Source organism: Hermetia illucens, chromosome 5 (assembly GCF_905115235.1).
Source record: "Hermetia illucens chromosome 5, iHerIll2.2.curated.20191125, whole genome shotgun sequence".
Taxonomy (NCBI): Eukaryota; Metazoa; Arthropoda; class Insecta; order Diptera; family Stratiomyidae; genus Hermetia; species Hermetia illucens.
The window spans coordinates 104,083,365-104,095,923 of NC_051853.1; the positions used below are offsets into that span (position 1 = coordinate 104,083,365).

Below are 12,559 nucleotides of genomic sequence, written 5' to 3' on the forward strand. Positions count from 1 at the left end.
AATTAGCTTACAAAGTTTTACCCAAGGAACTAATATTGCTAAAATTTGGACAACCTATGTACACTGAACGTCAAAGGTGATTCAGTCTTTGCCCCGTCTAGATCGGATTTGCCACTCATCTCGATTCTAAGCTGCATTATTGAGATAGAACAGGAATCTACCATATGTACCTATAAATGATCGTTAACCCATTGATGTAGTATAGTAGCTAAGGACTATAGCTGTCAGGCACCTACGGGAGGTATGATCCACTTTGTGAGAGTTTACCCTTCTCCTCATCTGTTCTGTCCTATATACAAATAGTCCACAGTTATCATATAATTCGATCTCGCATGTTCTTAATTTATTGCCACTTCTAGTTTGTAACTGACTGGTCTAAGTAGCTCCTGACACTTTAGTTTTCCGATGTTCTTCAGAAAAAAGTCTAGGGGGTTGATTAGTGTGGTACATATCTCCTATTAAAATAACACCAGGTGATAACACTTAAATGCAATCGAACAAGGATTGATGAAAACTGAGCCTTGAATTGTAAAGATCATAAACCAGAATAAACTCTAAAACAACTCACACTACCTTAAAGGCTTTTTGGTAAATTGTAGGTTATAAATTTTTAGAGGAGGGTATTTGGTGCACAATGTCGTATGCTACTAACATGTTAGTAGCGATCAATCCGGTATAGTCATGCAAAATATACAATATACTTATGGATCCGTTTCCATCTTCCAAATAACAAAGTTGAGATATTTCCCTATAACCCACCAACGTAACTTCCTCGAATGCGCTACTACAGGAGAAACTCAATCAGTTCCAAATAGTTCTCAGGTTGTCCTGGATTTTTTTCCCATGTATTATTTATGGCCTAACAATTAGTTATATTGTCCTACAGTAATATTCCATACAAAACGCCTCGTATGTCATGAAGTACGTTAGGGGCTAAGTTTGAAATGTTGTCAAATATTTTGCCGCACATTGTTTTTAACATCTTGGACCGTGCTGGTTGTAAAAGTTCGATATTTGAAATTCTAGGGCTTTCTCATACGTGCATACCATTTTCCAAACTTAACTTAATTTTCGGTTTATAGAGGACAGACTTGTATTTGCCAGTGAAAACTTGTCACCTGTATGTTAGCTTCAATATCACGGTTCCAAGTTATGCGTCTATAAAAGTGCGCTAATAAATTTTTAACTTCTTTGCTTTGGGAACCTAGTCACAAAGATGTGACGGCTAATGTTGTTCATTTACTCTCCCCCAGCCTCTTCTCAAGTTATTCGACATATTGTTGCTGATCGCGAGACTTAATTCTGTGGCTTACGTGAGCTCAAAAGTGCCGTGTTGTCCGCATGTGTCAGCAAATGTGTCAGCAATATTGAGACACAAAATTGATTCGAGCGCGTTTTCTTTGGTAACTCGAGCTCGCCGATGGGATAGTATAATGTCCATTACACTTGATATTGAATTGTCGCCCTGTAATGTATAATGATTATATTCCATTCAGGTTACGCCGGAGGAGTTTTTTTATCTTTTCATATCAGCTAAGTCAAGGAATATCGACGAGCAGTACTTCTTTCTTTCAATTGCATATGATATTGCATTCGCTATCTGGTATACTTCTTCAATGGTACCGTGTTTTTAACGGAACTCAAGGTGCTGGCTGGGTCATGTTGTTGAATATAGGTAATGTTTTCAGGTAGAAGGAGCTTGACACTACGCAGGTGTCGAGTGGAGGAAAGAGCTTTTTCTTAGCCCCTTCTTGCTCAATCTCCATTTAGAAATCCAATAGGCGATTGTATCACCTTATGACCTTCTACAATTAGAATAAAAACGCCTTCGTTGGATACTGGCTTCATCATCATCAACAGCACAACAACCGGTGTCGGCTCCAGGCCCGCCTCCGTAACGAACTCCAAACATCTCGATTTTGCAATGAGGTTCACCAATTCAGTATTCAAACCAGCTGTGTGACGTACCGGACGCTATTACTTAATGTTCGGTAGAATTTGACACATTTTTCCCGGATTAGATCATCCTCACTCATATGGCTTTGGTAGCTCGTCCACCCCAACTCTACTTAACCATGATATCGCTCATAAATGCCATCGTTATATAAGCTGCGAAATCGTCCATCTCCGTGTATGGTGCTTACAATTCTGCGGTGAATTTTTCTTCCGATCGTAACTAAAAGTTCGCAATTTCGGGCTCGCAAAATCATTATCTTCTAGAGTAGGAGCTTTGCCACTATGGTGAGTTATTTCGAGTGGAACAGTTTTTGAAATCTGAAATATGCCACCTAAGCTGCTAAAAACTGTGTGCGGATTTTTTTCTTTAAAACTGTTGCCGGTTATGATTTTCGACCGTAGATAGGAGAAATTCTCAACGGTTTGAAAATTATAGTCTCCTATTGCTATTTGATAATGTTGCTCTCATTTTTGCTGCTTGTCGTAAGAAGTGACTAAAAGGGATTAAAAATTTGTGGGCCAGCAAATTTTTAAACTTTATTGCTACCGAAAAGTCTACGGCTACGACCTTTGACTATGGAAAACTGAATATAATTATTTTCTGGTATGTGCGTACGCTACTCGACAACGGTATCGAGGTTCCTTAGAATGCTTGCTTTCTCCAACTCGAGTGGGAATTTCAACGATGTAAGCTGGACATTCTAGGGCTAAGTGAAGTAAGATGGTGGGACTCTGCAGAGTACTCCTCTCCCCTTGCGGCAATGTGCTCTTGCACTCTCACAAATAGACACAGGCTTCTAACTGCAAGATTCTGGTCCAGGTTAAAGAGCTACGCATCAACGGAGACTTCCGACATAGTGGAGAAGGATGCTTTCTACGAGCAATTACATGCAGTTCAGCTGAAGCTTTCTAAAGCTGATATTGGGATCGTGAGGGGGGATCTGCCAAGGCGGGTTCTGGAAACACCTTGTTCGAACATGTGATGGGGAAACACGGTCTTCGCGACCATAATGATAATGGTGATAAGTTCGTATATTTCTGCAACTTACACCGCCTCGTCATTGGTGAAGCATTGTTCAAGCACAGAGCCTGTTATAAGGTCAGTTGAGTTTCAAATGACCGACACCGTACGAGCAATCAGATCGTCCACTTTGCGATCAGCAGTACATCTAGGAGTTGTCTCCTGAACGCGCGGAATAAAAGAGGTGCTCACATCGGCCTCTATGGGGATCACCATCTAATGGTCGCTTGCATATTGCGTTTACCATTTCTCTCAGGGTTGAAGAGCTGCGACCTCCCATGATCCAGCTGTCCATCGACAGTCATCATAACAGGCGGATACGGACTGTTCCTCCAAGTAGAAGCGAAATCATTTCAGTCATCAATGCATCGCTAGCTTCGATCACTGTAACTGCAGCTACTGCTGATCTACTGCTCTCACTCGTACGAAAATCTTGGGAATCCAGAAATAATGGCTAAAATAATCCTGGAGCTCATCAAACAACATCTCAAAAGCTTGAGCGGCAGAGAGAAAGCTGGGTTCCGCTTCGGATCTTTCTACATTGACCACATTAACATCCTATGGATCATTTTGCAACAATGCGTGGAGTTAAGATCTCGCTGCACCTGCTCTTCATCGATTTCGAGAAAGCTTTCAATAGTATGAACAGGGAGTGTGTCTAAAGTCCTCTACACAGGACAGCATTCCGGAAAAACTTATAGCCATTATCAGTGCGACATATGATGGCGCAAAATGTCAAGTGCTACGCCGAGGTAAAATCTCAGAGGAATTTTAAATCCAAAGCGGAGTTCGCGAGGGTTGCATCCTGTCGTCGATATTTTTTCTTCTTATTATCGGTGGCATTCTTCTTGCTGTGTTGTCTGGAGGACGTGGAGGAATTCAATGGGCTATGATGTCTTTCCTCAAACACCTCGACTGCGCTGTTTGCTATTTCAGCGGGTAGTGGACCTTGGCCAAACGGCTCTAGCTTTGGAAACAGAGGCAAGTAAAGTTGGACTAAAAATAAACGGTCCTAATCTGACGGGGCATCGCATCTATCAGCATTAACGGGCAGAGCATCGAATGCGTCGATCACTTTGTATATCTAGGAAGCGTGGTTTCAGCTGACGGTGGCACCGAACTGGATGCGGCCTTACACATTAACAGCATTAGATCCGCTTTCGCTGTCCTGTCTAAAATCTGGAAATTCTATTATCTTAACATCAAGATCAAATTGAGACTCTTCTCTGCTGCAATATGGAAATACCATACGGAAAATGAACCCCACTGTTGTTCAAAAGCTTCAAGCCTTCGTCAACGCCTGTCTGCATCGTATCGTCGGAGTACGCTGGCCTGCCATTGGATAAGTCACATATTAAGGAGAGGCAACAATTACATCGCGGGCTACGCCAAGCAGTGGAATCCACTCTCCACTCTTCGAAGCACTTAGCGCATAATTGAATAAACTGTTTGTTGTAGTTTATCGGCCTCCATGCTTGATGGTGGCAGCATTTGTCTGTCGTCTGCAGTTACCAGGACCTACAACTGACAGATATTCTGCTTGTTAAGTAGTTCATCAAAACACGCAGCCCACTGCTCCAATATGCCCGTCGGAAATCAGATTTCCCAATTTATCTCGGCAGAATGAGCATAGTACTGACTTGTTCCGCGCTGCCCATTGTACTTCTCGAGTTTATACATCTGTTGTTTTTCGCAGGCTTCCTTTATCTGTTTGGAAAGTTACATTTCGAGTTCGTGGTAAGCCTCTATGCGTTCTTCAAGCTTGCTGCATTCCCCAGTATGTAGCATTCTTCCTTTCCGTTCTTGCTTACAGTCATCATCGAATCAATCATTCCGACTTTTTTTGCGACTGAGACCAAATATGCGTAGCAATGATAGCGTTATTCAGCAGAGTCCTTGTAGATATTACGAAGAATTTTGTTATCGGTGACTTCAGTGTTTACTACCTCCTGCTTCGATAAGGAGATTCAAAGCCCGATGCACTATGTTAACGAAAAAGTAATCCGAGTGTATATACAGCAGCACTGGCCCGTGTGGAATTCCAACGACTAGGCTGAAGCTCACAGTGCTCTCGTTATTCATACAGTACAGCTGACCCAGTAGATAGAGCGGCGCGCTTACCTGATGCAGTGCTCTTATTATGTGATCCTAACTAGCTTGATTGCAGGCGCTTTTCGCACAGTATCAACTTATACTGCAACTCCCACATGTTCCTTCGATAATATTTCTGGTGAGAGCACTTTATTTAAGACCGTCACGGTACACTACAGTATACTGTAGGAGGCAATGTGGTGAGCATTACGCTCGCCCGAGATTATTACCCTGATTTGACTCAGGTACTCATTCACAGCTAAGTCGACTGGTGTCCGACTTCAAATCACGATACAAATCCCACGGCCCCAGCGAGGTTTGAACCGCGACCTTCCGTACGACAGCCTTGTGCTCTAACCACTCGGCTATCGATCCAAACATAGTGCTTTATTATTTCTCATTCAGTGGCAAGCACAACCGAGTTCCTTTATAGTTTTTAGGAAATTCAATAGGATAATGGAGAAAACTTTTCCCCGCAGCAGCATCGCAAAGTTAAGTTGTGACGGCCTTTTCACCGTGGCAGAATTATCCTATAATATATACATATATAATATGCCGTTCAATTGCGCTGGTATCTCCTCCTCGCTTTAAAATATTACTAATACTCTCACTCTATCAGTGGATAGGCTCTCTATGTTTGTTTCCTCCCAATTTGGTCATAGAACATCGCTTCGTTTGCTTCTATTATATATGAGTGCATTCTTTTCGACTATGGTTAGTGTTAGTCTCTCAATCTCATTGGCCTGGGTGGGTTCGAATCCCAGTCGTCATGGATGTTTATGTCCATCCTATGTTTATCTCCCTGCTGTGAGCATATCACTTGAGCAGCGCTAAATATCATGATAATAAAACTAAAGCACAGTCTCACTGAAAACATATGACAAAATGTGGGTGCCCTATACTCAACAGAGGAGTAAACAGGAGCGTTCCCAGTTAAATTGCCGCACTCATATAGGCTTAAAGGCTTCATGACCAAAGATTTTGAAGCTCCAATATTTTCTTGTAGTTTTTATACATTGTCTTTCATTATGACTTTCATTTTCCCGTCCAACCTGGCAGAGATATTTCTGCTCTTCCTTCACGAAAATTTGCAAACGCAACGTCGAGTAGCGCGAATGCATCCAGTAGCACTTGACCTCTGTGATTTGCTACTTAGTTGTCCCAATCAAAAGACCAGACATCGAAACATTGGAACATTGAAAGTCAATGATAATTGATGTTCTACTATCCACTCCTCCAGCAGTACCCCACCGTCTCTAATTGTGTTATTCAGATAGACATTGTAACTAAAAATGCCGATCCGCTCTACTCCTTTTTTGCGATTATAAAAAACAGGCAATGTCTTCAGCTTTTACCTCGATAAAGCTCGTGCCATTTTACGCTTTCATATGTCGCTTTGGCAACAGCTATTGGTTCCTCTGCAATAGCTCTTTTGCGTAGAGCACTTCAAAAACCAGTCTGCTCTTTGGGACGGTCCAGGATAACTTAAGCTTAAGCGTTTACCACCGCAAAAAACACGAAAATCTTCTCCAATTATCGCTTTGGTGAGAATTGATCTTGCTCTGAACCTTAAGGACTCGACGATCAGGAATCACAAAAATTATGAGAACTTCAATCCAGTTAATACCGGAAAACTTGAAATGAGGATAACTAAAATTTAAAAACATGTATTGAATATAAACTCAAGAGTAAATTTCAAATTTTGTCAAAACTCTACATTAAAAGTTGCTTTCGTCCTGACCCTTTCCTGAACCTTTCTTTTGATTTGATCTCATCAGGTCCGCGGAAGGAGAAGATTATATGCAGGTACCATTTGCACCACCGGCGCCAAGTGGTCCGGAGCCACCGAAACCTCCACCACCACCACCGCCACCAGTACTACCAGTTGAGGGTGACAAAACCAAGGCGAAAACTCTACCCCCAGCAACACCTCAAGATACGGCTACAAGGAAGCAGCAACAGCCCTTATCAGCGATTTCCATACAAGATTTAAACAGTGTTCAGGTAAATATTCACACTTCATCCCGCTTTAGCATTTGAACGTTCCTTATGTATCCTGAATTTAACCTTTACAATTTTCTTCAGTTACGACGAACCGATTCCAAAATGTTAGGCAAAACATTCTCTGCCCCAACACGTAGCGTTAGCATGCAGTGCCTTTCTTCTACGAACGAATCTTTCCTCTCCCAAAAAATTGATCTAATTGCCGAGTTGAAACTATCCAAAGATATATCTGGAATAAAGAAAATGAAAGTAGAAAAGGCCAAACTGGCCGATCAAACGGAACAAGCTCATTATTCAGAGTTAACTAAACAGTTCACTGCGAGCAATTTCTATGATCAAGTAAGTTACCTTAGACTTCCCTCACAAGTTTAATAGATTTTCAAAACATCAACCAAGATTCAATTGCAGATTCCTGAGAAGGACCAAGCTGGAAACACAATCCCTGATTGGAAGAGGCAAATGCTAGCTAAAAAGGCTGCCGAACGTGCTAAAAAAGAATTCGAAGAAAGGATGGCTCGCGAGGCTGAAGACCGTCGACTATCGGCAATACCCCAGTGGAAACGAGATTTATTGGCGCGTAAAGAGGAAGCTGAAAATAAATTGAAGTAATCAATCCCAGTAACAATGTCCCCTATATGCTTATTTCACTTTCCACTCAACAGGGCATCACTCTACACTCCTAAGGTTGAAGACCACACCCGCCTAACCGAAACGTGGCGCCTCAAAAACAACCAACGCGCAGTCTCAATTGATAATATCAGCTTTATTTCCTGCACAACTTCCATCGATGACAAGGAAAATGACAACGGAAAAATTGAATCTATGAACAGTCCAACCAACCCGGATGCTCCAATGGACAATCAGGACATTAGCCAAAATGAAACTGCCAATAAAAACGAAAATGCAGATGAAAACATAATTCCTTGGCGAGCTCAACTGCGGAAAACGAATAGTAGGCTAAGTCTGATCGGCTAGGAAATCTAGACATATCTAATCTAGCATAATTTTTCTAACGTGTATGGTCGCTATAAATATCATACTTGAAACTTGTATTCTATAAAGTCGTCGAATCTAGACATAAACTTCTAAAAATGTTGTTGCAATATTAGCAGTAAGTTTGAATTGATTGTTAGAAACTTAGTCCCTACTTTAAAAGTATATTTAATTTTTGTATTTTATGTACATTGTCCTTGAAAATGTAATTGAAATTTCATGGTTAGACATATCTCATCACAAATTTCCTTCAGTTTCATCACCACATTGAAAAAACCAAATTGCGATTCTCCTGAATTTTTGTTTTTAAACGCTGTTGAGCGGAATGTGTCATTCGGTCGGGTCCCCGTTTATTCCACTTACAGATTATTTACTTATTGCCTGTATTTTTTGTTATCAATAAACATCATATTTTATTCAAAATACTGTTTTCTTTTTTTCTAATTTTTTGTAGATGTAACGGGATGATAAACAATGACGTCATCATTTTAAATAGCTAAAGTCGATATATGTACTTGTTTGTTCAATAAGTTTTGCGGTTCGATAAGAAAGGGCGTTGCCACTAGCCTAGTTTTTCTTTTGTTATGGTGGTACACTCTATATGAACGTATGTAAACTTTCATTTTTTTCTGTCAATTCATTCTTTGTTTACAAGCCATTTAGTATTGACGTGTCACGGTATTTTTTTACAATGGAGAAAATCAAGTACCGTGCAGTGATTGAATTTTTATTTTTGAAAGGTTTGAAAGCAATGGAAATTTCTGAGCGAATATTGAAAGTGTATAAGGACTATTCGCATTCAATTAGTACAGTAAAAAGATGGGTTGCTGAATTTAAATGTACAAGCCTTGAAGGCGATCCACGTCAAGGACTTCCAAAAACAGCAAACAACACCAGGAATCGTAGAAAAAATACCGGATATCGTATTGGAAAATCGTCGAGTTACTGAAAGAAATTCGCTAGAAGCCCTAGGTATCTCATTGGGCAGTGTAAGCAATATTTTGACTGACGGATTGTTTTCCCGAGAGCTGTGTGCGCAATGGGTGCCGCATTCGCTAACAATGGAACAAAACCACATTAGAATAGGATTTTCTCAGCAACATTTAGAACGTTTTCGAAAGGATAAAGTGAATTTTATGGGTCAATTCATAACTAAGGATGAGACTTGCGTCTATCACCATGATCCTGAATCAAAACAAGAGGGAAAGGGTGGACTGAACCTGGTTCTTCGACTCTGAAACGAATTCGTGTCCAGAAATCAGGCAAGAAGGTGTTAGCATCAGTTTTGTGCCATGCCAAAGGAATCTTTTTTGTGAATTACTTGCAAGCTGGTAAAACAATAAATTCTGAATATTATTGTAACCTTCTAGACCAGCTGACGAAAAAAAATTCGTAGAAAAAGACCAGGTTTGCAGAAGAAAGAAAATCTTTTTCATCAGGACAATGCACCGTGTCACAAGAGCATTTTGACAATGGCTAAAATCCACACATTCAAGTTCGAATTTTTGAAACATCCGCCGATCTGTTTCGAGAACTAAAAAAATCATGCATGGAAAGCGTTTTTCATTAAATGATGAGGTCATAACAGCTGTGGAAGCGTATTTTTCGACCCTTCCAGGTTCTCACTTCAGGGACGCAATTTATAATTTGGAATCTCGTTGTAACAAGTATATTGATGTTCACGGAGACTATACTGAAGAATAAAGTGTATTTCAAACATTCAAATTGTGTTTTTCTTATCGAATCGCAAAATCTATTGAACAAACTGGTATGTCAATGTGACGCCTGACTCGCGACGAGGGCAATTTTTAAGACCCCTCACTACAAGCTATTCTTGAAAGGCCCGCACCACATGAGGTTTAAACCCTCCACCGATTGCCACTTGGAGTTGATAATATCAACTGGCTCGTGGAACACTTCGATTAAGATTATCATGTTCGTAATGCCAAAGGACTCATGGCCACCTGAGGGTCACTTTTTCCTTCTAGATATTACTACAGATTTCATCTTCTTGAAAACAAATCTGAAATTCGTATGACAACAGGGATCAGAACTCCTGATGTTTTCCCAGGAATATCCAAATGAATGCATATCCATAAATCGCACACACCGAAGGCATCTGCCCTATATGTGCTGTTGTGTGTTTTTCTTTTTAACTCCAAGTAAATGAGAAGAATGTTTAAGATACGAGTAGCCCCCAGTGACACAGAAAGTGTAGATCTCATCGTTGATTAGGCTCGGTTATGCCTTTGGATTTATACCAGAAATTTTCTACTGTCAGCAGAATTTAACGTTGACCACCAGACTATTCATGCAAATCATGGTAATCGTTATCAGGTGGCAGCAAAATAGGCGATGTTTAACAATAACATATCAACAGGATCATTACAACTTTATTGCAATTTAGCAAAATTAAAAATTACCAAAAACCAATATTTCAATGGGTTTTGCAAAGTAAACTAAATAGATATTAAACAAATGTACCGAAATATAGGAAGAATAGACAACTGTTTAGTAAATCACGTATTATCAAATATGAAGTCCTAATAACTCGCTCGTCACTCTCATTGCACCTTTATTCGCATGGCGGAGGTTAACATCACGACATCGTCGGCAGAATCGTCACAGGCCTTTATAACAAACAATTGACAGAAGGTGTCTTTCTCGGCATCGAATAGACTTTTCTGTGAAGCATAAGTTATTTAGAAATGAATGGGCAGCTGAGATAATACTGAGCATTATCGCCGGTCATTAAAAGGTTTGACTTCTTTAATGGATTCACGGAAATTTAAAGAGATGGTAATGTCAATCAGTGTTGGCCGTATTTGAATGCATAAATACGAATATATTCGTACGATGATATTCTTTGAACATAAGTACGAATATATTCGTATTCGTATTCGCATAAGTGAATTCTGTATTCGGCTGTATTCTTATTTCCGAGAGTGAATACAAACGTATTGTATTGTATTCATGTCTCCAAGTTCGAATTCTTTTGTACTGAAATGTTAGTATTCGCCTGGAGAGCAAATATTAACGCCTTAATGATCTGATCATGTTGCACGTGTGTGTAGGAGCCGGCCTTAATACCCAAAAAGAAAATTAAAAGGCGTTACAGGTATAGACAAAAAATTATGTCCTTATAAACTCCAAATATATTTCCAAGTCTGAAGAATTGTTTTGTGAAGAGAAAGCACTTGAAAGAAAAGACATCTTCTTCTGCGCTTGTGTCAGGTAAATGGCTGTGGCTGTCTGCGTCTGTGTCAGACAAATGTCTGCCTCAGCTGAATGTCAGTTTCGACCAAAGTCTGTTTCTGTATCAGACATCAAATAGTCTGTATCAGATAACAGGCAGATAGGTGTTTGTGTCTGATGCAAACAGATGCTTGGGCAGTTGGGAGAAGAGATTGGGATTGAGATTATCAAATGATCTGATAGAGCTACCATATCTAAGTCGATTCGCTCCACATCAAGAGCAGATTTCCTCCAGTAGACTCCTTGAAAAAAGATGGACTCACTCCGAAAAGCACACAGCCTTCTGTGATGGTCCAAATTAAAAAAAAAATATTTTCCTGTGCATTTTACAGACTTTGCTTATTTCCAAACATCAAATATGCAAATATTTTTTAAAAATAATAAAATGGTGAGTAAAACTCGAGTAAAGTTTTGACAATAAATTTTTCGTAACAAAAATTACTAATGACATCTTCCAAACTTCTTCCTCGTATACTGTGTCGATTTCTTATTTGCTAATAGAATATATTTTTTCAAAATACCTAATTCTTAGCCAACTGACTACAACAATAATAAAATTAAGGATATTATATAGAAGGGCGATTGAATTCTTTGCGGCGCTTTCAATTCTTTGGGATATAAGGTTAGAAATATTGTGAAGTTCAATCTGGGATTTTGACTGTACATTTTCAATAAAATATGTAAAGAATATGTATGTAAAGAAAAAAAACTTACTGTGGTGAGCAACAGGACGAGGCAAAGAGCGCAAAAAATGGAAAAACCCCCCCCGGTGCGCTACAATCGGCCGATAAGAAAAAAATAAGTCGAAATACCGGAAGCTTGATGGTACTGGTGTAAAGGTTTTGCGTTCATCTTATGAAAGGAATTTTCTTTTCACGTTTTGTTTTCATCATCATCATCAGCGGGGCAACAATAAGGAACTCCAGACATCCCGGTTTTGCCCCGAGGTCCACCAATTCGATATCCCTAAAAGCTATTTGGCGTCCTGACCTACGCCATCGCTCCATCTCAGGCAGGATCTGCCTGGTCTTCTTTTTCTACCATAGATATTACCCTTATAGACTTTCTGGGTTGGATCATCCTCATCCATATGGATTAAGTGACCCGCCCACCGTAACCTATTGAGCCGGATTTCATCCACAACTTGACGGTCATGGTATCGCTCATAGATTTCGTCGTTATGTAGGCTATGGAATCGTCCATCCTCATCCAGGGGGATTCGGAGGATGCTTCTCTCGA

The 12,559-nt window shown here is 40.1% G+C and overlaps 1 protein-coding gene across 3 annotated transcripts in view; it reads left to right on the top strand.

Moving 5' to 3' along the window:
- The window catches only part of LOC119657105 (espin), a 198,603-nt gene extending 190,115 nt beyond the window's left edge, over positions 1 to 8,488 (top strand). For 2 of the 3 annotated variants that reach the window (XM_038063862.1, XM_038063864.1), the window contains 4 exons: positions 6,847 to 7,072; positions 7,154 to 7,411; positions 7,469 to 7,677; positions 7,735 to 8,488. In XM_038063862.1, coding sequence (XP_037919790.1) covers positions 6,847 to 7,072; positions 7,154 to 7,411; positions 7,469 to 7,677; positions 7,735 to 8,047 — 1,006 coding nt within the window. In that variant the 3' untranslated portion in view covers positions 8,048 to 8,488. The remainder of the gene's footprint in view (positions 1 to 6,846; positions 7,073 to 7,153; positions 7,412 to 7,468; positions 7,678 to 7,734) is intronic. The other variant, XM_038063863.1, reaches the window with a different exon arrangement.
- The last annotated feature ends 4,071 nt before the right edge of the window (positions 8,489 to 12,559 follow it).